Genomic DNA, 26,625 nt, shown 5'->3' on the forward strand with positions numbered 1-26,625 from the left:
TTTTCCACAAGGTCACTTTCTTTACTTTCTCTGTGCACGTGCGCCTGTGTGCATTCAAGCATGGATATACAAAATATTTCTGTTCCATGCTGGCGTTCAATAAATATGCAACGAGAATGGTAAAGTTACTTCGAAGGGGAATTTCATGTGACAAAGAATGTTTTGGCAAAGCCAAAGTAGGATGTGGGTAAAAATATATACCGGGAACATTTTCCTTGTTAACTGCAGCTTTGGAACGGCCCTTGGCTCAAATTGTACACCTTCGCTCAATGTCATGGTCAAATTGTGGAAAGCGGGGCTAATTAATTAGCTGATGTAGTAGAGGTCGGTGTGTAAATCAGGAGACTGGCTGAACAGAATGACAAATCCTTAATGGATTTTAGTTTAGACTTATTGGGTAACTCCACTTTCTTGTTCAAAAATTATAGCAAATAAAAATGTTTATAATAACAAATCAGCCATTCTCAACCAGTGTTCCATGGAACTCTAGGGTTCCTCCAGTGGTGGCTAGGGAATCCTTGAGTTATGGCTAACAGACCTCCTATGTGATGGTGTGTGCATGGTTCCAGGTCCAACACCACTTGGCAGAGCCAGTGGCATGACTGCATATATTTTTGGCCATCTCCCGGAGGAGAGAAGTGTGAATTTCGGCAGCCCGGGGCAGGAGCTTCTGAGTGCTTCCCTTCTTTTTTTGCATACATATGTCCGATTTTTTTGCTTGACTGCTTCATTCTGGCCTCCATGGTCTCTGTGCCGTCTCTGCCAACCTGATTCCAATCAAGAGTTTCCCTGGCTTCTGAAGGCTGCTAAGGACCCCCTTGAACATCTTTGCCGAACCGCTGATCGCGGTATCCATGCCTCCATGGGATCTGGTAAGAGTAACCATTTCTACTATTCTTGGATATTATCAGTCTACGGATGTCACATTGTTTCAGTTGTCATCGCCTTTCCAGTTTGGGTAGAACCCCCACTTGGTTGGACTGACCTTTTTGGAACTCATTCACCTCCTCACATTTATTTAGTTGTGACTCATTACTGTAATGCTACGTACACACAACAGGACTTTTCGAGGGACTAGGTCTGGCGGTCTTTCCGACTGAGTTTTGGCGGAGTTCCGACGGACTTTCCGAATGAACGGACTTGGCCACACACAATCACACCAAAGTCCGACGGATTCGAATGTGATGACGTAAAACTGGACTAGAATAAGGAAGTTCATAGCCAGTAGCCAATAGCTGCCCTAGCGTCAGTTTTTGTCCGTCGGACTAGCATACACACAAACAGATTTCTCGGTCTGGCGGAGTTCCGGTGGAAAAATGTAAAACATGTTTTATTTCTAAAGTCCACCGGATTTTTGCCAAGCAAAGGTCCGATGGAGCCCACACAAGATCGAATTGTCCGACGGACTCGTTCTGTCAGACCTTTGCTGTCAGAAAGTCCGGTCGTGTGTACGCGGCATTAGGGGGCATTCTTCCCACTTACCACCACCAGTGTAAGGAGCATTTTCCCAATGGCCCTCAATCGACTAAGCTTACCAGGAGTTCCCTGAAATATTACATTATTTCATGGCTTCCTCTGGGATAAAAAGGTTGAGAGAGGCTGACATATATTGCACAATTGCTTAAAATTTTTGAATTTAATGTTATTAAAACTTCACTTTCCTTTTCAATCTGCAGCCATTATAATTTTCTGGAAAATTCAATGCAATATGGCAGCTTAAAAGAGTATATATATTCCCGCGCTACCAGAGAAAGAGGGTAAATTCCTAACTGCTGCAAACACAAATGGTCAGTCCATAGCCACAACAGAAAAATATATGAAGTGAATGGGGCTGCACTGTTAATAATAATATTCAAGTGTAAAGTAACAACAATATATATAACAAACAAAGAATTGCAAAAACGTGGATAAAGTGTTGTGGGCTTGAAATGACAGTATGAAACGTGATAAAATCCAAGATAAATATAAATCAAACAGAGGATTACACAACGAAGATAAAGTGCTACATGCTAAAAGTGACAATATGAAATGTGAAAAAGTCCAAATTATATGTAAGCATTTGTCACAGTTCCCCATAAACATTTACTGTACAAAATAAGGTCCGTTGGCATGGACCATAGGGTGAGTACATGGATTGAAAACTGGCTACAAGGCCGAGTTCAGAGGGTGGTGATAAATGGGGAGTACTCACAATGGTCGGGGGTGGGTAGTGGGGTCCCCCAGGGTTCTGTGCTGGGACCAATCCTATTTAATTTGTTCATAAACGACCTGGAGGATGGGATAAACAGTTCAATCTCTGTATTTGCGGACAATACTAAGATAAGCAGGACAATAACTTCTCCGCAGAATGTGGAAACCTTGCAAGAAGATCTGAAACAAATTAATGGGGTGGGCAACTACATGGCAAATGAGGTTCAATGTCGAAAAAATGTAAAATAATGCATTTGGGTGGCAAAAATATGAATGCAAGCTATAGACTGGGGGGAGAACCTCTGGGGGAATCTAGGATGGATAAGGACCTGGGGGTCCTAGTAGATGATAGGCTCAGCAATGGCATGCAATGCCAAGCTGCTGCTAACAAAGCATATTGGCATTAAAAAGGGGATCAACTCCAGAGATAAAATGATAATTCTCCCGCTCTACAAGACTCTGGTCCGGCCGCACCTGGAGTATGCTGTCCAGTTCTGGGCACCGGTCCTCAGGAAGGATGTACTGGAAATGGAGTGAGTACAAAGAAGGGCAACAAAGCTAATAAAGGGTCTGGAGGATATTATTATGAGGAAAGGTTGCGAGCACTGAACTTATTCTGTCTGGAGAAGAGACGCTTGAGAGGGGATATGATTTCAATATAAAAATACCGTACTGGCGACCCCACAATAAGGATAAAAGTTTTTCGCAAAAGGGAGTTTAACAAGACTCTTGGCCACTCATTAAAATTAGAAGAAAAGAGGTTTAAACTTAAACTACGTAGAGGGTTCCTTACTGTAAATGTGGCAAGGATGTGGAATTCCCTTCCACAGGCGGTGGTCTCAGTGGGGAGCATCGATAGTTTTAAGAAACTATTAGAGAAGTACCTGAACGACCGCAACATACAGGGATATACAATGTAATACTGACATATAATCACACACATAGGTTGGACTTGATGGACTTGCGTCTTTTTTCAACCTCACCTACTATGTAACTATATAGACAAATGTCCTAAATCAATGAATGTATTATGGAGGGGGAGTGAAAAACAGGTGCTAGATTCCTTCTAACAAATAGAAGCAGTATATACTGTGACTTTTCCTCTTCTGTGCAAAACACAGAAGAGGAACACACAAGGCGGCCCTTACCTTACAGCTGTAAGGTAACAGCATATGCAAAAAAACAGCTGTGGTACTCACATCACAAACGATAGGTAAGAGCTATTCATCACGAGCGGCAAGCTCACACGCTGACGTTACTTCCGATGCCTGTCTGTCCCAGCGCCTTGGCCACATGACTTCATCAGGGAAAGACCACGTGACTTCATCCCCTGATGATGTCATATGGGCGTAATGCTACGCTTTGGGACAGACAGGCACCAGAAGTGACGTCAGCGTGCGAGCTCGCTGCTCATGGTGAATAGCTCTTACCTATTATTTGTGATATGAGTACCACAGCTTCATAGTTTGTAAGGTTGAATAAAGACACCAGTCCATCCAGTTCAACCTGAGTGAGTGTCCACAATTGTCCCTATCCCTGTACATTGCATACTCACATTGGTCCCCACAATCCAAGTTCCCCATTCATATACTATGGCCAATTTTTGGACAGAAGCCAATTAACCTACCTGCATGTCTTTGGATTGTGGGAGGAAACCGGAGTACCTGGAGGAAACCCACGCAGGCACAGGGAGAACATGCAAACTCCAGGCAGGTAGTGTCATGGTTGGGATTTGAACCAGTGACCCTTCTTACTGCTAGGTGAGAGTGCTACCCACTACACCACTGTGCCGCCCCTGTTTTTTTTTTTTAGAAATAAAGTATTTGTTTTTTTACCTACTACACTATCTGGAATCCTCTTTTTCCTCCATATCGCATATGGATCAACTTGGGGAGGGATACCACTTACTGGCACAGAGGAAGTTGATATACATTATCGTAGTAAGAACCATCTATCAGGATAAAGAGGTCCCCTAGATGATTACCACCATACGCTATCTATAAGAAGCCCACAGCGTGATTCAGTTCACCATCCAGGATCTCCATTATTATCTGCGTATGCTGTTACCTTACAGCTGTAAGGTAAGGTGCCACCCTGCACTGAGGTGTTTTGCACAGAAGAGGAATAGTCACTGTCAGTGGCGGAACTACCACCATAGCGACCCGTGCGGTCGCTACGGGGCCCGCAGCTGAGGAGGGCCCGGTGAGCGGGCGGCAGGTGAGCCGCCGAGCTCCTTGTCCGCTCGGCGCTCGTACAGTCACACTGACTGTACGAGCGAAAACAGCCAGGTGACTCGGCGGCGGCGGGGGGTTGTTGGGGAAGCTGCGGGGAGGCTTAGTGGCTGGCCAATCAGCGGGTGGCGGGGCAGAGAGATGACATCATCTCTCACCGCCCGGCGCCCGCCCTGCAAACTGCCAGCTCCGCTCTCACTCACTGTGCAGGCAGCAGAGATTACATCCTCTCTCTGCTGCCTGACTCAGACTGGCAAACAGAGCGACTTTAACAGGAAAGTGACAATCCGCAATGTGTGACAGGTGACATGGCAAAGTGACAATCCGCAATGTGTGACAGGTGACATGGCAAAGTGACAATCCGCAATGTGTGACAGGTGACATGGCAAAGTGACAATCCGCAATGTGTGACAGGTGACATGGCAAATGGACAATCCGCAATGGATGGCAGGTGACATGGCAAGTGGAAAATCCGCAATGTGTGGCAGGTGACATGGCAAATGGGCAATCCGCAATGGATGGCAGGTGACATGGCAAGTGGAAAATCCGCAATGTGTGGCAGGTGACATGGCAAATGGACAATCCGCAATGGATGGCAGGTGACATGGCAAGTGGAAAATCCGCAATGTGTGGCAGGTGACATGGCAAATGGACAATCCGCAATGGATGGCAGGTGACATGGCAAATGGACAATCTGCAATGTGTAGCATGTGACGTGGCAAGGGACAATCTGAAACTTGTGGCAGGTGACGTGGCAAATGGACAATCCACAATGTGTGGCAGGTGACGTGGCAAGTGGAAAATCCGCAATGTGTGGCAGGTGACGTGGCAAATGGACAATCTGCAATGTGTAGCATGTGACGTGGCAAGGGGACAATCTGAAACTTGTGGCAGGTGACGTGGCAAATGGACAATCCACAATGTGTGGCAGGTGACGTGGCAAGTGAACAATCCGCAATGTGTGGCAGGTCACGTGGCAAGTGGACAAACTGCAATGGGTGGCAGGTGACATGGCAAATGGACAATCCGCAGTGGGTGGCAGGTAACGTGGCAAATGGACAAACCGCAATGGGTGGCAGGTGACGTGGCAAATGGACAATCCACAATGTGTGGCAGGTGATGTGGCAAGTGGACAATCCACAATGGGTGGCAGGCCACGTGGCAAGTGGACAATCCGCAATGTGTGGCAGGTGACGTGGCAAGTGGACAATCCCCAATGTGTGGCAGGTGACGTGGAAAGTGGACGATTTGCAATGTGTGGCAGGTCACGTGGCAAGTGGACAATCCACAATGGGTGGCAGGTGGACAATCCGCAACTTGTGACAAGTGACAATCTGCATCTGGTGGCAGGTGACACACTCGAGGCTCCCACTGATTCTGCATTATGGTGAGTTGAACTATTTAATTTTCTATAACAATGCAATAATAGAAATAATGTGTTTCAATCATCCTGACACCATAACACAAATGGTGCCGTGATAATTGAAGCGCCAACATCAGCCATTGCCCCAATAAATTGCCCCCATAAAAGTATTTTCTATCAGTGCCCCTCCCGAGACTAGAATCTGGATCCGCCCCTGGGTGGGGGGGGGGGCCCATACAACATTTTGCTATGGGGCCCTGTGATTTCTAGTTACGCCCCTGGTCACTGTATATACTGCTTAATTTTTGCACAGAGTGTTAGCCCTTGTACACACGGTTGGATATTCCGACAACAAAATCCGTTGGATTTTTTCAGACGGATTTTGTCCGAAACTGGTGTTGCATACACACGGTCGGACAAAGTTGTCGGAAAATCCGATCATTCGGAACGTAATGACGTTCGTTCGTTACGACGGGACTACGTTCAGGCTAATAGCCAATAGCTTTGGTCTCGTGATTTGATCTGAGCATGCGTAGCACTTTGTCCGATCGGAATTCTCTACAAACGAGTCCGATCGGATCATGTTGTCGGAAAATTTTATATCTAGCTTTCAAACTTTGTTGGTCGAACATTCCGATAGAAAAAGTCAGATGGAGCCCACACATGGTCGGATTATCTGACAACAAGGTCTGATCGGACATTTTCCGTTGAAATTTCCGAACGTGTGTACAGGGGCTTAGAAGGAATCCAGCACTTGTTTTTCATCCCCCCTCCATTATACATTCATCGATTTAGGACATTTGTCTATATAATTTAGACTTTATCACATTTCATATTGTCACTTTTAGCACGTAGCACTTTATCTACGTTGTGTAATCCTCTGTTCGATTTATATTTATCTTGGATTTGATCACATTTCATACTGTCATTTCAAGCATGCAGCACTTTATCCACATTTTTGCAATTCTTTTTTTGTTTTATATATTGTTGTTATATTACACTTGAATATTATTATTAACAGTGCAGCACCATACACTTTAAATGTGGCAACTTAGAGGCGTCCTCTAAATCATTTGTAGGCAGGTGCAGTTTGTCTTCTAACTGAAAGAACGGGACTGGAACAGGAATTGGCCCCTTCGAGATTCCATCCAGTGCCTCAAGAGAAGGAGTTGTCTGATTGGACACGGAATTCCCGGGAGAACTTGGAAGCCATCTTGGGTGAGGGGAAATTTTAAATAGGCAAACTCATATCGGTTTGGTGCCCTTTTGGGCAAGTGTTTGGACAGGGATGGGAACCCACTAGTGAAGGACATTCTCCAGAATAGGGAAAGGTTCCAGCCAAGCAGGGAAAGCTCAAGAAAGGCTTCTTCACCAGTACTTTCATGCTGGTAGCACGGAGCTAGAGAAGATTTTCAGAATACCATCGGTATACTCAGTGGCGTAACTAGAACCTTCAGGGCCCTGATGCAAGAAACCACGAAGGGCCCCCCTGAACCCCAACCAGGGCCCTTCCCTCCGAGTCCGGCGGTGAAACTCCAGGGCGTGGTCACAAGTATGACCTTTGTGAGCCCTGTAGTTCCACCACTGGTATCAGTAGTTTTTGTTTATTTAATTTTTTTAAATTTTTAGGTGCCCCATTGGGGGACTGTCCCTAGGCAGGATGGGGTCCCCGTCCCCATGTGAGAAGGGGTCCCTGTCCCCAGGGGGAGATGGAGGGGGTATGTAATGGTGTGTGAGGGATGGGGTCCTCTCACTCACCATGACCAAGCTGCAGGCCGCGCACTCATCCATGTTGGCCTGGGCTCCATCCAGTGTGCTGGACGGGCGATCAGCATATCTCCCAGAAAGACCTTTCATCATCTGTGTATGACGGGGGAGGAGGGGGGCTGGCAGACAAGCCTGCAGTGTCCTCCGGGGGGCTCTCATAGGGCTGCACTGCATCTGTGTGCTTAAAGTTTGTTTACCCGGGAGAAGTATGCAGTGCAGTGTGGGCCGGACTCGGGGGGGCGGGACTCTGGCTGGGGAGAACAGACATCGGACTGAGCAGCAATGCATGGAGCAGGAGAGGGGTACTCGGATGAGCCGGCTGAGGACACAGTCATGCGGGGAATGCAAAACTAAAGAGCAGCCAGTGCGATAGTCGAGCATGGAGCTCTGCTAGTCACTCTCCACCTCCAGCCACCCGTGTGCATGGTGCACTGGTACCCCTAGCTGCCATATGTAGAGGGGGCTGCATGGGCCCCCTGCATCACAGGGCCCGGTTGCGGTCGCGACTGCTGCACCCCCTATAGTTACGTTCCTGGGTATACTGCCAAGGAACACTACCTCAGATAGCTGAAACCGCCCTCTGGTAACATGTTTTGACTATTGCTGAGGCTGATTACTCACTATACTGTGGTATCAAGTGCAAAACACTGGTAAATCTGTTGTACTAATAAGCCTGCTCAACTTTACATAAAATACCTCAGTGTATCACATTCTGCGTGAATGATTCCTCCCAAACAAGGTACCTAACTTAGGCCCTCCCTACACTTTGGTGTATTGAACACATGGTAAAGAAAACAGCTATTTCTTCAGAGCAACTAAAGGTAAGAATCTTCTACAAAGTTTGTTAAAACCCGTGCAATGTACACTAATAGCCCAGTTTGTTAGCGAATTGTTTTTTCTTTACAAAAGTTGAATTACCCTTTAAATCGGACATGCCTTTAATCTAGTTTTTTGGCTTTCCTGAGCCTGGGCAAGATGACACAAAAAAAAAGAAAAAACAATCAGCTTCAAGAGCTAGTAAGAGTACTCGAGCCTGGCAGGGACTCCGAGTCGCTGGTGAGTATGGGTAGCCTGACATCATCAAAGTTTGCGTTCCAAAATAGATTCTACTGAGCTAGATCCCAACTGCTTGTTTTCCTTCTATATGGCCTTAGGGGTCCATGTCTTGAAACACAAGGCTTTTGGCAACGCAGCTCCCAAAGTAAGACCAAAGTGGTCCTTCAGGTGCCATACACCAAACATAGGACAAACAGAGCAGCAGTAAGTCAATATCATTTGACCGTCAAACCAGGTGCTCAAGTGATTTCATCTTTTAATTATTATAGGTATATTCACATCAGCCCCTGCCCTAAAGGAGCTTACAATCTATCTAACATATACTAGGGCCAACTTAGACAGGAACCTAATCTAACCTACCGGCATGTCTTTGGCGTACAGAAGAAGCCCAAGGAGAACATGCAAACCAATGCAGCTAGCATCACACAGCCAGGATAGATCTTCTGCCAGTGCAAGGCAGAAGAGCTAACCGTTAGGCCACTGTGCTGCCCACCTTCTCTCAAAGTCATCTTCTTCAGTCTGCATATCCCCAAAGGCTCTAATAGACCTCAAAATAGGGTGGACCCGGGGGCGTAGAATGCGTTCACAGCCTACTCAGGTGTGTTAGAATAGCTAATAAATATTCACTATTCTAACACAGATCCTCCACCTGACTGATCAGGAAGTGGGTCTGACCCCCGTCACCCGATTGGCTGAAAGGATAGGCGATCCTATTGGACACCTAGGAGGAGCTGAGGAGATGCACAGCTGCTGTGATGGAGGAAAGGGACACAGGAGCCGCTGCTTGGTGCCTTCTGCCCGTTGCTCACTGCCTAGATGGGGTAAGTGCCGGACTGACCGGCAGATTGGAGGGATGGGGCTGGTTGTTGGCTGCCCCCCCAAAAAAAAAACACCAGCCGACACTGCTCTAATGGGTCCTGGACATTGTTAGAGAGAGATCCCCTTCCAGGTTCCATTCGACTCTATTGTAGTCTTTAATGGGGCCTGGAGGGGACGCTTTCTAACAGACTGTCTAATGAACACTGTAAGAGAAAGATAACCCCCAGGTCGCATAAAAAAAGGGAGAGGTTGTAGGGGTGGGGTCAGGGGTGGGGTCTGACAGGGGGCCCTTGCTTTATTTGGTCTGGGGGCAGGGCTGGACTGGGACAAAAATTTGGCCCTGGACTTCATCCAGACCAGCCCACTTTAATTTTGCAAACAAGCACAAAAACAGTATATAAAACTATACGTAATTGTGAAAAAAAACATAAGTAGCATAACATAAGGATTCCTCACTAACCTCTTTTATTATTTCACTTATTCTCCTCTGTATTTTTCTCATCTTTCTCACATCACTGTGTGAAGTTGAGGGGCGAGCCGCGCAGCCATTACTTTGTCACTGAAACCGGCCCACTGAGCCATCGGCCCACCGGGAAACTCCCTGTAGTCTCAATGGCCAGTACATGGCTGTCTGGGGGCCCTGAGTGTTGCTAGTCCACCCCCTGCGTGAAGCTTCACTTTGCAAAGAATACCCAAACACTTGCAAGAAAATTAAAAAGAAAAGCAGCCTTTTTGCTTGCACATGATTCAATGATAGAAGTCGGTAGAGTTTCCTCTCACTGAATAAGCTCTGGAACAACATGCCTTTAGTAATCCAACCCCTATGTTTATTTTCTACCATCTCAGATTCCACAATTTTCCCAAGAACAAGAGAAAGCAGAAATACCCAGAGAAAACAATATAAACTTTGTGACTTTGGCATCTCGTTTTTCCAGTAACAAAACTTTTTTTTTTTTATCTTTGGAGGTGGAACAAGTAAAACTACATTCAATCACAGACAGGATAAATTATTGCTGAGATCTGTTATCACTTCTAAAATCTCACTCCTGCTATTATTTCTGGTTAAAGTATAACTGTACAAAAGGTTAAAAAAAAAAAAAACAGAGCTAGGAGCAGAGATGTAACTAGAACCACGAGGGCCCCGGTGCAAGGAAGTATGAAGGGCTCCCCTGACCTCTGGTCCTGGGTCCTTTTCCAATGATCCGGGGGTCCTTTGCTCCCATAGAGGGGCCCTTGATTATGGTCCTGCAGCAGGACTCCTTCCTGACATCTTGGGTAGGGTTGCCGCCTTTTCTTCAAGTCAAAGCCAAAGACTTTAGCAAATTTAGCAGCGCACAGCAATTTTTTTTTTTTTTTTTAGTATACACTATACATATATTTTATGATTAGATAACAAGAGTTACGCTTTACATCTGAATACGCAGAGTTTCCCATTTACATCTGAACTTGCAGGGTTCCCTTACACTTTAAAAGGGGACTGTGCCGACTCTGATTTAACCCTTTCATGACTAATGCCGCGTACACACGGTCGAACTGCTTGACGTACTTAGTCCGTCATACAATCCGACGGACAATCCGACGGACAATCCGGCGTACTTTCCACTGAACGGACTTGACCACACACGGATACACAAACAGTCCGTCGAAAGCTTGCGCGATGACATGTACAGCACGTACGACGGGACTAGAAATAGGAAGTCCAAGACACAGCAAAGCCCTGTAAATCCTTTCTGGGCATGCGCCATTCTTAGTCCGTCGGACTAGCATACTGACGACCGTATTGTCCGCTGAAACCAAAGTACGACGGAAAGATTTTTGGAAAAACCGAAATTCTTAGTACTCCGGACTGCACGCTGAAAAAGTCAGCTGAAGCCCACACACGAGCGGATTGTCCGCTGAAATGTGTTTCAACGGACTAAGTACGTCAAACAGTTCGACCGTGTGTACGCGGCATAAGGCTATTTCTGAGATTTTTTGCATGCAAGTTAAAATCCCTATTTTTTGCTAGTAAATTACTTAGAACCCCCAAACATTTTATATATATATATATATATATATATATATATATATATATATATATATATATATATATATATATATATATAGACATAGACACCCTAGAGCATAAAATGGTGATCGTTGCAATATTTTACAATATTTGCACAGCGGTCTTTCAAACACAATTTTTTGGGAAAAGATAGACTTTCATGAATTTAAAAAAAAGAAAGGAAAAAGTTAGCCCATTTTTTTTTTTTTGTATGATGTGAAAGACGATGTTACGCCGAGTAAATAGATGCCTAACATGTCATGCTTTGAAATTGCGCACACTTGTGGAATGGCGAAAAAACGACGGTACCTAAAAATGTCCATAGGCAATGCTTTATATTTTTTTAGCGGTTACCAAGTTAGAGTTACAGAGGATGTCTGGTGCTAGAATTATTGCTCTCGCTCTGACGATCGTGGCAATACCTCACATGTGGGATTTGAACACCGTTTACATATGCAGGCGCGACTTATATATGCGCTTTCTTATATGAGAGGTCACGGGGATGGGGGGCGCATTCATTTTTTTTTTTCCTTATTTATTTATTTATATTTTACAATTCTCTGTCATTCTCTGTCATCACTTGTGACAGTAGTAGGTGGTGACAGCTACTCTTTATGAAAGGATCGGGGGGTCTGAAAGACCCCAAATCCCTCCTTTGCACTTCAAAGTATTCAGATCGCCAAAAACAACGATTCTGAATATTGCAGTTTTTTTTTTAATTCTGCGCCATTGGCTGCCGAGTAAACCGAAGGTGACGACGTCGCTTCTGTGTATACACATAGGAGACTGGAACTAAGCCAGCTTTAATTCAGTCTCTTTCTAGCCGGTGGAAGTGCCGGATCGCAGATTGGGTCTCCCAGTGGGATGGGAGGCCCCCCGGGAACAGTGGCGGAAGGCAGCGAGGGGGACGCCCCCCAAGTTCCTGTGGGATAACAAATAAAAAAAGTTTTGCTTAGAGTTATGCCGCGTACACACAACCAGACTTTTCAACATCAAAAGTCAGACGGAATGATTCCGGCAGACCATTCGATCGTGTGTGGGCTGCAGCGGACTTTTGATTTGCAAAAGTCTGACAGACTTTAGAAATGGAACATGTTTCAAATTTTTCCGCCAGAACTCCGCCGGACCCAGTTCCTACCGAGAAATCCGCTCGTGTGTATGCTAGTCCGACGGACAAAAACTGACGCGAGGGCAGCTATTGGCTACTGGCTATGAACTTCCTTATTCTAGTCCGGTCGTACGTCATCACGTTCGAATCCGTCGGACTTTGGTGTGATTGTGTGTGGCCAAGTCCGTTCATTCGGAAAGTCCGTCAGAACTCTGTCAGAACTCCGTCAGAACTCCGTCGAAAGTCTGTCGGACCTAAGTCCGGTCGTGTGCACGCGGCATTAGACTTTTATCCTAATGACCTCCTTCCCCTTGCTAACTAAACACCATTGCACTTAGCTTAGATCAAGGGGCAATGCCGTCCAGAAGCCTACGCCACGTGGCACTCAGTGAACAAAGCTTTACTGCAGGCTTAAAAGAAGGGTGCTTTGGTATTAGGGGCTATAAATAACTCTCTGAAGCCTGAAAGTGCATCTCATTGTCACCCAGCACCCTTACCACTGTACTCTCCTGCACCCCTGACTCTGAACCTCCCTGCACCCCAACACCATTGATCCTGAAGCTCAACTCCGTAGACACAGTACCTTAACGCCCCAGACTCTGCACCTCAACACCCCAGACACTACATGCCAAATCCACTAACCCTGAAGCTCAACAATCCAGACACTACACCTCAACTCCTCAGACACTGCACCCCTCCACCTCTGACATTGCACCCAAACACCACTAACCCCGAAACTCAACAATCCAGACACTGCATCTAAACACCTCAGACAGTGCATCCCTCCATACCTGACACTGCACCCAAACACCACTGACCCCAAAGCACAACAATCCAGTCACTACATCTCAACTCCTCAGACACCGCACCCCTCCACCCCAGACACTGTACCCAAATACCACTGACCCCGAAGCTCAACAATCTAGACACTACACCTTAACACCTCAGACACTACACCCCTCCACCCCAGACACTGCACCCAAACGCCACTGACCCCGAAACTCAACAATCTAGACACTACACCTCAACACCTCAGACACTACACCCCTTCACCCCAATCTAGACACTGCACCCCTCTACCCCTGACACTGCACCCAAACACCACTGACCCTGAAACTCAACAATCTAGACACTACACCTCAACACCTCAGATACTACACCCCTTCACCCCAATCTAGACACTACACCCCTCCACCCCAGACACTGTACCCAAACACCACTGATCCTGAAGCTCAACAATCTAGACACTACACCTCAACACCTCAGACACTGCACCCTTCCACCCCAGACACTGCACCCAAACACCACTGACCCTGAAACTCAACAATCTAGACACTAAACCTCAACTCCTCAGACACTACACCCCTTCATCCCAATCTAGACACTACACCCCTCCACCCCAGACACTGTACCCAAACACAACTGATCCCAAAGCTCAACAATCTAGACACTACACCTCAACACCTCAGACACTAAACCCCTCCACCCCTGACACTGCACCCAAACACCACTGACCCCGAAACTCAACAATCTAGACACTACACCTCAACACCTCAGACACTGCACCCCTCCACCCCTGACACTGCATCCAAACACCACTGACCCTGAATCTCAACAATCCAGAAAACGACATCTCAACTCCTCAGACACTACACCCCTCCACCCCAGACACTGTACGCAAACACCACTGACCCCGAAGCTCAACAATCTAGACACTACACCTCAACACCTCAGACACTCCACCCCTCCACCCCTGACACTGCACCCCAAACGCCACTGACCCCGAAGCTCAACAATCTAGAAAACAATCAATCTACAATCTAGGCTGAAACTCCCCCCAACACCCCAGACACTACACCTTAACTCCTCAGACACTGCAACCACCAACCCTGAAGCTCAACAATCCAACATCACAGACAATGCACCCCATCACCACTGCCTCTGAAGCTCAACAATCCAAACATTACAGATCCAAAATTACTTTATAGACACTGTACCCCAACCCCACTGACCATGAAGTTCAACAACCCAGGCACTGTACCCCAATACCCCTGAATCTGATGTTCAACAATACATACACTGTACCCCAACACCCCAAACATTGCACTCCAACACTCCTGACCCTGAAACCCAACAATCCAAACACTGTACCCCAACAACCCAGACACTGCACCCCAATACCCCTGAAACCTGAAGCTCAACAATCCAGCAGGATCTTTCATCATACAGATTCCTCCATCCTAACAGCATGGATGGACAAATCTCCTGCGGCTTTTGTATTTTGGCAGTTGGCCCCTCTGCCTGTCAAAATACCTGGCAGTGGCTGAATCTGATTGGATGCAGTTGCTAGTCAGCTGCTAATTTTCCATTCTGGCTCATTCAATTTTTCAGTCGAGGGATGCCAGGTGGAAGGAGGCCAACAGGGCCACCTTCCCAACAAATTTTGCCTGGTTCCTCATGAACTGGCCAACATTCTATCAGTGTATGGCAAGCTTAAAGTCCGTCTCCTGGAAATGGCAATAATCTTCCTTGCACTGGGGCTGCTCCTGTACTGCTGGAACTGACTGCTGTTTAGTTTAGGGGAGAGGGAAAGCACTTTTAATTACCAGATCCTCTGCTCCCCCAGCATTTGGTGCTCCCCTATGCTTTGCCAGTGGACTGTCCCATGGATTCCTCACTTCCAATGCAGGGCTATGGATTGGTTTTGATGACTTCAGAACCATAGACTTCACATGGGGGAGAAGAAACATTTTGAAGTGGCAGAGGATTGGGTAAGAAAATCTACTATCCAATACTCCCTAGAGCAGTGATGGAGTACCTTGGCACCCCAGATGTTTTGGAACTACATTTCCCATGATGCTCAACTACACTGCAGAGTGGATGAGCATCATGGGAAATGTAGTTCCAAAACATCTGGGGTGCCAAGGTTCGCCATCACTGCCCTAGACCTAAACGGGCGGTCACCCTTTGCAGTGTGGATGCAGCCACAATTTAAGTTTCCTGGAGATTCTGGAGTTTCTTGACCCTCTGTCCACTTCTGTCTCATTTTATTGCTTGTGGGGTTGGTTGTGAAAGATGAAAAGAGGCGAGGCATTGAAGGAGACTTTTCCGAGATGCTGTAACCCCCTGGGTTAGTCTAATTTCTGAAAAGTTTGTTGGACCATGAAATTCATGTTACAGAAGTCACCTGTTCTGAAACACAAATAGTAATAATAATAATAAGGTAAGGTATTTGAGATTGGTATCGCAAAAATGCAAATCTTCCATATAATACTCACCAGGCAGGAAATACACCCTTTGTGTGTATATATAAGTCACTTTTCTTTCTCAGGACTCGGATTTCTTTCAGAAAGCTTCTGGTGAGTGCGCCTCCATCAGGTCATGAAACAGAGGTGAGTGTGAAGAACTACGATTTTCTATAATGTAATTGAAAAATAATTACTTGATTAATGGTTAAATTAAAAAAATTTTTAAGAATAAAAGATTTCATTTAAACCAACACCATACCTACTGTATATAGCAAAACTTTAATAATTGCTTAAAAAAAATGACAAGACTCTTTGCAAATCATGTAGCTTGCAGTCATTGGTTCTTTCTCTATGAGCTGTAGCAATTTAGTGGCAAACAATAAACTTAAATTGGCTTTGATTTTTCCTGCAGCCCTCATATAACTTGCTGGGAGATTAAAAGGCTGAACGTTTTATGGGGTTGATTTACTAAGGCGAATAGTTTAATCACTTTGCAAGGGAAGTTTCACTTTGTGAGGGAATTGTCCCCATCAAATCGCGCTCAAACAAACCTGCTATTTTTTATTTTTTTTCCTCATTCAGATGATTGAGTATTCTTTGCTACGTGAATCTTTAACACTTAGCCCTTGTACACACGGTCGGACATTCTGCCAACCAAATTCGTTGGATTTTGTCCGACGGATTTTGTCCGACGGATCGTGTCCGAAGCTGTTGCATACACACGATCGGACCAAGTTGTCGGAAAATCCGATCGTTCAGAACGTGATGACGTTATTTCGTTACGACGGGACTACGTTCAGGCTAGTAGCCAATAGCTTTGGTCTAGGAATTTGATCTGAGCATGCGTGGCACTTTGTCCGATCGGAATTCTCTACACATGATCGGAGTATGTCCGATCGGACCAGTTTGTCGGAAAATATTTCCAACAAGTTGGAAAATTGGGTCCAACGGATATTCCGACGGAAACAGTCCGATGCAGACCACACACAGTCGGATTATCCGACAACACGGTCAGATAGGACACATTCCGTCTGAATCTCCGACCGTGTGTACAAGGGCTTACACTAATTCCTGGGGAAAATTAATCTGCAAAGTGAACAGACTATTTGCATTTAATAAATCAGCCCTTATAAGTGCCTAAATGTAGCCTTGGACGTGGCACACTTCTTTTTTGTTGATCCATGTAAACGTTTTTTTTTTTTTTTATTATCGCACTTATTGCACTATAATTACTACAATGACATTGGTAATAAAAGCCCAGTTTATGGACTGTATCCATAAATGTGATAGAAGGATATCTGGTGCTGTTTGAAGGAAGGAGAGATTTAGTCAATCAACTGATTTTTTTTCAGCAAAATTACCTATTTTGCCCCGTACACACGAGTGGATTTTCCGTTGGAAAAAACCTGGATGGTTTTTCCACTGGAATTCCACTCAAGCTTGACTTGCATACACACGGTCACACAAAAGTTCTCTGAACTTTCAACCGTCAAGAACGCGGTGACGTACAACACTACGACCAGCCGAGAAAATGAAGTTCAATGCTTCCGAGTATGCGTCGAATTGTTTCCGAGCATGCGTAGGAAGTTTGCGCTTTGGAATTTGTACAGATGATCGGAACTTCCGATCGGAACTTTTTCTGACCGAAAAATAGAGAACTTCCTCTCAATCTTTTGCTGGCTGGAATTCTGCCAGCAAAAGTCCGATGAAGCCTACACATGGTCGGAATTTCTGACCAAAAGCTCACATCCGACTTTTGCTGGCAGAATTTCTGATCGTGTGTACGAGGCTTTACCAAAATTTCACAGACTTGAGCTGCTGGAGGTTTGCTACAAAAAAAAATCTACACTTTTCAATTCATTTTGAGTTTTTTTAGGGGATGTATTTAGGATATTGTAGTTATTGTAGTTTGTTCTATTTAATGTTCTCTTTATTTGTATTTTTGTTTCTTTTTTTTGTATATTTGATCATAATTTGTAATTTATTATTTTACTTTGTGTGGCTGTCTGCTTTTTGTTTATGTGAAAATATGTAAAATAATGAGGCTAATGAATGACAATTTTTTTTTTGGCATAATGCAGGTCCAGGATAGGTGAAAGCGGCTTTTATAAACTTAAGGGACAATTTACAGCCCCTCACTCCCTGTCACCAAAAACCACAAAAATATCATCTTCCCTACTGAGTTCGATGCATTTTGGCAACATTTTCACCAGACTTTTAGGGAAATAAAAACTGTCAAGTCCAGTTAACCTAAATCCCCATACACACTATCAGTTTTCTGTTGAGTTTTTCCTTCAGATTTACCAAAACCATATAATATGAGGTCAAACCCGAGGAGTTTCCAATTGTATGCAATCAAGCAGGCCCTTGTACTACATGGTTTTGGTAAACTTGATGGAAAAACTCAGCAGAAAAAATGATAGTGTGTATGGGGCATTACTGGTCGTATAGAAAGGTGAATTACGTTGTCCATTTTGTGGTCATCATCCAATCTGCTAAAATGAGTTATAATTCAGTGATCCATGAGATGTTTATGTCACTGTGGGTTTCCATTTGTGTGTGGAAAGTAATATGCATGCAGACTGGATGAACTGGAAATGTGCCTCAAGCTTGGGCAAAATATTATAGTATCTATATGAACCAATTTGAATCATTTGCATTCAACCAAAAACTGATGTTTTAGGTTATGGTAGATGTTGGAAAGGTAAACCTCCTGACAATTTCTTCTCATACTTGGGGACTCTGTTAGTGAGATCCATGTGCCAGTTCCTGGGTCTACACAACCGTTATACCCATTATGAAGGGTTCCCACTATTCCTGCACTGAATAACCTGGGTCAGCACAGAGTTCCTGAATCTGCACATCTGATGTGCCCATTATAAGGGTCTCTCACCATCCCTGTGCTGAGTTCCTGGGTCTGCATACCTGTTGTGCCTTATATGAGGGTCTCACACCATCCCCGTGCTGATTTCCTAGGCCTGCACATCTGCTGTGCCCATTATGAGGGTCTTCCATCACCCCTTTGCTGAGATGCCAGGTATATACATCTGCTGTGCCCATTATGAGAGGCTCCATCTCTGTGCTGCGATCCCAGGTTTCTACACCCGCTGTGCCAATTGTGAGGGGTTCCCATCCTCCCTGTGCTGAGTTTCCAGGTCCGCACACCTGTTGTGCCCATTATGAGGAGCTCCCACCATCTCTGTGCTGAGTTTCCGGGTCTGTACACCTGCTGTGCCCATTACAAGAGCCTTCCACCATCCATGTGCTGAGTTCCAAGGTCTACCGACCTACTGTGACCATTGTATGGTACTCTTCAGGTAGGTCCCTATGTCTGTACACCTGCTGTGCTCATTACTAGGGTCTCCCTCCCTGTGTATAAAAAAAAAAATGATTTTACAGAAAAAAAAGAGTAGAGTTATGTACTAAACATGTATGTTATGATTGTATTCTAGGGATCCACATACAATCATCCAATGATGAATGTCTATGGGGTACTTCTGCTTCTTTTTTTAGGTAAGTAGAAGAGAGTTCTTTGTTTTTCTTTTTAGCTTTGGTCTGTCAACGCTGTGTCTCTGCTCTGTCAATCTCTATCCTCTAAACTTCTTGAGCTTTATAACGTCTAGACCAGGCTTTCTCAACCTTTTAACCCTAGGGGAAGCCCAAAAATTATTTTCCATTTTAACACATGCCTTATTTTAGATCCAATTACATTGGGTGTCTGGTTTTCTATTGCAAACTGACCATGCTAGGCCTGAGAACACGTTTATCCCAGCGTGGTCAGTTCTCTGACTGTACTGGGAGCGCAGCCTGTCTGTCCTTCAATGGCCAAGGCTTATGCTGACACATCCCCCTGCGCAGCCTATTCTCTCTCTCTCCGCCTCTTACCAACATCCCCCCCCCCCCCTTCAGTCTCCACTTCCCTTATGCAGCTGAGCACTGTGGTAATGCGACAGTTGTTGAAAAAAAAAATCCCTGCAAGGCAATGTCATAATGGGCTAGTATGCGTTGCATACTAGCACATTATGAGAGACTTACTTTAGAACGAAGCCCTCCAGTGCCACGCTGTCACCACTGAGAGGGCTGACATCTTCCTCCGGTCTTACTTGTGGGTTAGCATCCTCTGGCTACATAAGTGGCGGGGGCGTGATGACGTCACTCCCGCGCACTCATGGCAATGGGTGGCCAGTTACGGCACAGAGATATTCAGAGTGAATGCAGCTGGTGACGATACTGGTGCATGCGCTCTGAAGGTCCAGCATACAGTGCTGGACCTTCAGAGCGCATGCACCAGTATCGTCACCGGCTGCACGCACTCTGAATATCTCCTAAACTTGCACAGTACCTACAGATAAGACTTTCTATAGGCTTACCTGTAGGTAAAAGTGGTAGAACAGAGATTACTACCACTTTAAAACTGAACGGATTGTTTTAACAGGTAAGGGTTCACTTTTACTTTATGATTTTTTTTCTTTCCTTTTTAGTTGAGATCACTCAAGGAGGAAGTGACGTATCAGTAACAATTGCATCAACGACTGCTTACACTCTGGGGTCAGGTAATCAGTTCACCCGAACATTTAATGACAGTAATAATCATTCAGCAATACATAATATCATTTTTATGAATATTCACTAATTGAGAACATCTTACCGATCGGTCAAAAGTATACGTATTGGCTGGGCATCCTGTTGCAAAACGCTCAACATCTATGTTGGAGTAGTCCACCTATTGGGGCTATACTAGCTTTGGACAAGATTTTGGAGCGTGTCTACGGTAATTTGTGCTAATTCAGCCAAAATAGCATTTGTGAGGCCAGGTACTGAGGGTGGAAGACAAGATCTGGCATAAATAATTCCAGCTTCAACTCTTCTGGGAAGGCTGTCCACAAGGTTTAGGAGTGTGTCTATGGGAATGTTTGACCATTCTTCCAGAAGCGCAGATCAGGTCTGATGTTGGACAAGAAGATCTGGCTTGCAGTCTCCACTCTAATTCATCCCAAAGCTGTTCTATCGGGTTGAGGTCAGGACTCTGTGTAGGCCAATCAGGGTCCTCCCCCCCAAACTCAACCATCCATGTCTTTATGGACCTTGCTTTGTACACTGGTGGAGGGGAGGTTATGGTGTGGGGGTTGTTTTTCAGGGGTTGGGCTTGGCCCCTTAGTTCCAGTGAAGTGAACTGGCATCGGCATACCAAGACATTTTGGACAATTTCATGCTCCCAACCTTTGTGGGAACAGTTTTGGGATGGCCCCTTCCTGTTCCTACATGATTGTGCACTGTTGCACAAACCAAGGTCCATAAAGATATGGATGAGTGAGTTTGGGGTGGAGGAACTTGACTGGCCTGCATAAAGTCCTGACCTCAACCCGATAGAAAACTTTTTGGATGAATTGCGAGCCATGCCTTCTTGTACAGTATCAGTGCCTGACCTCACAAATGCGCTTCTGGAAGAATGGTCAAACATTCCCAAAGACACACTCCTAAACCTTGTGGACAACCTTCCCAGAAGAGTTGAAGCTGTTATGGGCCAACTCAATATTAATCCTTACAGACTAAGATTGGCATTCCAATAAAGTTCATGTGCATAAAGTTCATATGCGTGATAATATTATTAGAGGGCCCTGCTCATAAGAGTTTACAATCTAATAGGGTGAGGTAATAACTGTGAGGGATGAGCCAAAGGAAGAATTAGAAGTTCTGTTGTTAGGTGGTGGTGGGATAGGCTTCCCGCAAAAAGATGCATTTTCGGGGGCCACCTAAAGGTGACCAGAGTAGGACATAGCTGGACAGATTGAGGCAGAGTGTTCCAGATGAGGGGAGATGCTCTGGAGAAGTCCTGGAGAAAAGCTTGGGAGAAAGAGACAAGGGAGCTAGAGAGCAGAAGGTCTAGGAAAGAATAGAGAGGACGGTTTGGGTGATATTTGGAGACAAGATTGGTGAAGTAGCTTGGGGCAGAGTTGTGGATGGCTTTGTTTGTATGACGGTAATATTTTTAATTTAATTCGCTGGACAATTGGAAGCCATGGCAGGATTGGCAGAGAGGAGTGTCTGCCACTGAGCCCCCGGCATGGTGGATGAGTCTGGCAGCAGCATTCAGGCTAGACTAAAGCTGGGGACGGGGGAACCTGTGTAGAGGTAGGCCTACAAGAAGAGAGTTGCAATAGTCAAGATTAGGGATGAGCCGAACACCCCCCTGTTCGGTTCGCACCAGAACCTGCGAACAGACCTAAACTTCGTGTGAACTTTAGAACCCTATTAAAGTCTATGGGACTCGAACGTTCACAATCTAAAGTGCTCATTTTAAAGGGTAATATGCAGGTTACTGTCCTAAAAAGTGTTTGGGGACCTGGGTCCTGCCCCAGGGGACATGGATCAATGCAAAAAAAAGTTTTAAAAACTGCAGTTTTTTCAGGAGCAGTGATTTTAATAATGATTAAAGTGAAACAATAAAAGTGTAATATTCCTTTAAATTTCGTAGCTGGGGGGTGTCTATAGTATGCCTGTGAAGGGGCGCATGTTTCTGGTGCTTAGAACTGTCCCTGCACAAAGTGTCATTTGTGCAGGGTCAGGTGACGGGTGGCCCCGCCCTCCTAATATAAGAAACGTCAGCACTGGGATCTCCGCAGTGTTTCCGCAGTGGAGACAGAAGACGGATGTATGGACAGCGCTGGACTGAGAGATCCCCTGTCGCTGGATATGATCATCCACCGCTGGACCCCGGAGATTTGTCGCTGGATAGCAAGAGTGGATTAGCACCGCTGGAATCTTTTTTTAATTTTTTTTATTTTTAATAAAGGAATTTTTCAAAAGTGTGTTTGTCTTATTTAACCATTTTTACACTTTCTTTGTGAAATGGTAGGGGTACTTTTGTACCCCCTTACCATTTCAAACAGGGGGGGGGCGGGATCTGGGGGTCCCCTTGTTAAAGGGGGCTTCCAGATTCTGATAAGCCCCCTGGCCAGGGTTGTGAGGATGAGGCCCTTGTCCTCATCAACATGGGGACAAGGTGCTTTTAGGGGTCACAGACCCATAAAGCATCCTCCCAATGTTGAGGGTATGTGGCCTGGTACGGTTCAGGAGGGAGGGGGGCTGCTCTCTCGTCCCCCCCTCTTTTCCTGCGGCCTGCCAGGTTGCATGCTCAGATAAAGGGTCTGGTATGGATTTTTAGGGGGACCCCCACGTCAATTTTTTTTTTATTTGATGGGGGGTTCCCCTTAATATCCATATCAGACCTGAAGGGCCTGGTATGGATATTTAGGGGGACCCCATGTCAATTTTTTTTTACATTTGGCACGGGGTTCCCCTTAATATCCATGTCAGACCTGAAGGGCCTGGTAATTGAATTTAGGGGAACCCCCATGCTTTTTTTTTATTTTTTTATCAATAAATGAATGAATTGTCGGCTAATACAGAGAACACTCATTGAGTGTTCTCTGTATTACGGGGAGCCGACAATATACTGCCGCAAGTGATTTTAAAAGACTTTTTTTCCTGCACAAATGACACTTTGTGCAGGGACAGTTCTAAGCACCAGAAACATGCGCCCCTTCACAGGCATACTATAGATACCCCCCAGCTACAAAATTTAAAGGAATATTACACTTTTATTGTTTCACTTTAATCATTATTAAAATCACTGCTCCTGAAAAAACTGCAGTTTTTAAAACTTTTTTTTGCATTGATCCATGTCCCCTGGGGCAGGACCCAGGTCCCCAAACAGTTTTTAGGACAGTAACCTGCATATTACCCTTTAAAATGAGCACTTTAGATTTCCCCCATAGACTTGTATAGGGTGTTCCGGCTTTTCGAATTTGCTGTGAACAGCCCAAATTGTTCACTGTTCGCTGAACAGGCAAACAGGCAATGTTCGATTTGAACTTGAAGCTCATCCCTAGTCAAGATGAGAGATTACAAGGGAGTCATGGTGGAACAGAAACGGGTCTCCCCCAAACTGTTGACACAAGATCGGATGTTCAACATTTTCTAAAATGTCTTTGTATCCTTCATTTGCAACATGTGAACTCAATAATCTGGAGGGTTGTTCTTATACTTTGGACCATACAGTGGTAGGTATAATGGTTCAAGCGCCCAAACACTTTTTAGCCATATAGTGTATTTCACCACTGGAGCTCCATGCAAATAATAAGGAGCCATCATGGGCCTTCTCATAAAAACAGGAATTTAACCTCCCTGGCGGTAATCCCGAGTCTGGCTCGGGTTGGGATTTTACTAACAGGAGCGGTAACCCCGAGCCAGACTCGGGATCGCATCGCTGGATGCAGGGGAGGACACAGGGAGAGTTACTTACCTTGTCTGCTGGATCCAGCGATGTCCTCCACGCTGTGTGATCGAGCCGTCCTCCGCTCGATTCACAGTGCCGAGTGCCGCTGAGCTCCGTTCCCTGTGACGTTACGGCGCACGGGAGCGGAGAACGGTGGAAAATTCAAAAAAGTAAAAAGACACAAAACACACACAGCACTGTAATCTTACAGATTACAGTACTGTATTAAAAAATACACACCCCCTTTGTCCCTAGTGGTCTGTGCAATGCCCTGCATGCACTTTTATATTATAAATACTGTTTTTTCTGCCTGAAATTTGAAGATTGTCCATAGCAACCAAAAAGTGTCCCTTTTTCAGTGTTTTAGGATTTTATTACATTATTGAATAATTTTTATTATTATTTATTATATTATAAACTTTATCATACCCGGGATGTCTACTAGACTCTGGTTTGAACAGATTTTAAGAGAGTTATTCCTAAGAATTACAGGACTACAAAATAAAACGCCAAATTTCCATGCAAAATAATTGTACCGCTTTCAGCACCTAAAACCAGACTGAATCATACCGCCAGGGAGGTTAATATATAAACATTTTGGGGTTAATTTACTAAAACTGTAGAGAGCCAAATCTGGGGCAGCTCTGCATAGAAACCAATCAGTTTCCATTTTTTTTAGTTTTTTTTTCGTCAAAGCTTAATTGAACAAGCTGAAGTTAGAAGCTGATTGGCTACCATGGGCAGCTGCACCAGATTTGGCACTCTCCAGTTTTAGTAAATTATACCGCTTCCTTTATTAAAATCAAATATGCTTTTTATTCTTGTACTTATTAAATACATCAATATTTTTCCATTAATTAACTTTTCAGAACTTCTCTATCCTTATGGATCGGGGGTTGACTATCTCAGTCCACAGAATGATGATGGAGGGCCACCACAACTAAACCTGACTACCGGTGTTCCATTCTTTGGAGAGATGTACTCTTCATTCTTTGTGAGTGCATTCACATCTAAGTAACCAGTAACAGTTTAGGTATCTTAGCACATGCTAAGAGCTGTCCTATAGAAACTTGTAAAGATGCTATTTTTTCTCTCTCAACAGATGAACAACAATGGATTTCTGTCACTCAAATATAACATCACCGATTTCAGACCCCCAAGTGAAACTGTGAGCTACCCATTCTTGGCTCCTTTTTGGTCTGATGTGGATAACACCCAAGAGGGTTCAATCTACTATCGCCAGACCAACGACAGCAACCTTCTAGTCTGGGCAACATCACAGCTTAAAACTTATTTTCGTCTCTACAAATTTAACGCTACATGGATTTTTGTGGCAACATGGGAAAAGGTTATGTTTCACGGAGCTAAGACTAATCAGGTATTTCCTCTAGACTAGCAAAGGGCAAACGTTTTTCGCAGAAGGAGACCAGGCTTGTAGGAATGGAGAGAGGACAGAGAAATGATGCGCATCTCCAGGGGAACCCATAAAATAATGTGCAGGTCTCAGAGACCTCTTAGCCCTTGTACACATGGTCGGAGATTCCGACGGAATGTGTCCGATCGGAGCGTTTTGTCGGATATTCCGGCTGTGTGTGGTCTGCATCGGACTGTTTCCATCGGAATATCCGTCGGACCAACTTTTCCAACTTGCCGGAAATATTTTCCAGACAAAATGCTCCGATCCGACATACTCCGATCATGTGTAGAGAATTCCGATCGGACAAAGTGCCACGCATGCTCAGATCAAATTCCTACATCAAAGCTATTGGCTACTAGCCTGAGCGTAGTCCCGTCGTAACGAAATAACGTCATCACGTTCTGAACGATCGGATTTTCCGACAACTTCGTCCGACCGTGTGTATACATCAGTTTCGGACAAAATCCGACGGATTTGGTTGTCGGAATCTCCGACCGTGTGTACAAGGGCTTACTGAAATTAAGTTATCTGAGGCCGATGGGAAAAAAGTAATAGTAGATCTACCCCAGCAAAAATACTCCCTTTCCAGCAACAATAGATCTCCCAGAAGCCAGTATCAATAGACCCTCCAGAAGCCAACGCCATAAGACCCTCCCAGCCGTAATAGACTTCCCTAGCAACAATAGACCTCCCCAGAAACAATACATCCCCCTCCCCACAATAGATCCCCCCGGCTACATTAAATCTCCCAGCTGCCAGTAACAATAAACTCTCCAGGAAAAAAAAAACTGTTTCTGTAACTTCTTGTCTAATGCCACGTACACACGATCGGAATTCCGGCCAGAAAAAAGACAGATGAGAGCTTTTCATCGGAAAATGCGACCGTGTGTATGCTCCATTGGAATTTAGCTGTCTGAATTTCCACCAGCCAAAAATTTACAGCATGTTGTCAATTTTCCAGACGGTAATTCCGATCGTGTGTATGCAATTCCAACTCGCCAAAAATCACGCATGCTCAGATTCAACTATGAGACAGAAGCTATTGGCTACTGGCTATTGAACTTCCCTTTTCTAGTTACGTCGTACGCGTTGTACGTCACC

General features: G+C 45.1%; 1 protein-coding gene across 1 annotated transcript in view; it reads left to right on the forward strand.

Moving 5' to 3' along the window:
* The first annotated feature begins 116 nt into the window (after positions 1-116).
* LOC143933360 (sushi, nidogen and EGF-like domain-containing protein 1) overlaps positions 117-26,625 on the forward strand; it is a 41,827-nt gene continuing 15,318 nt past the window's right edge. The window contains exons 1-6 of the mRNA XM_077456227.1: positions 117-187; positions 15,913-15,973; positions 19,282-19,342; positions 20,311-20,382; positions 24,977-25,101; positions 25,210-25,485. Of these exons, the coding sequence (XP_077312353.1) occupies positions 117-187; positions 15,913-15,973; positions 19,282-19,342; positions 20,311-20,382; positions 24,977-25,101; positions 25,210-25,485 (666 nt within the window). The remainder of the gene's footprint in view (positions 188-15,912; positions 15,974-19,281; positions 19,343-20,310; positions 20,383-24,976; positions 25,102-25,209; positions 25,486-26,625) is intronic.

Source organism: Lithobates pipiens, unplaced genomic scaffold, assembly GCF_037356315.1.
Source record: "Lithobates pipiens isolate NorthernLeopardFrog02 unplaced genomic scaffold, aLitPip1_a1.2 Scaffold_27, whole genome shotgun sequence".
Taxonomy (NCBI): domain Eukaryota; kingdom Metazoa; phylum Chordata; class Amphibia; order Anura; family Ranidae; genus Lithobates; species Lithobates pipiens.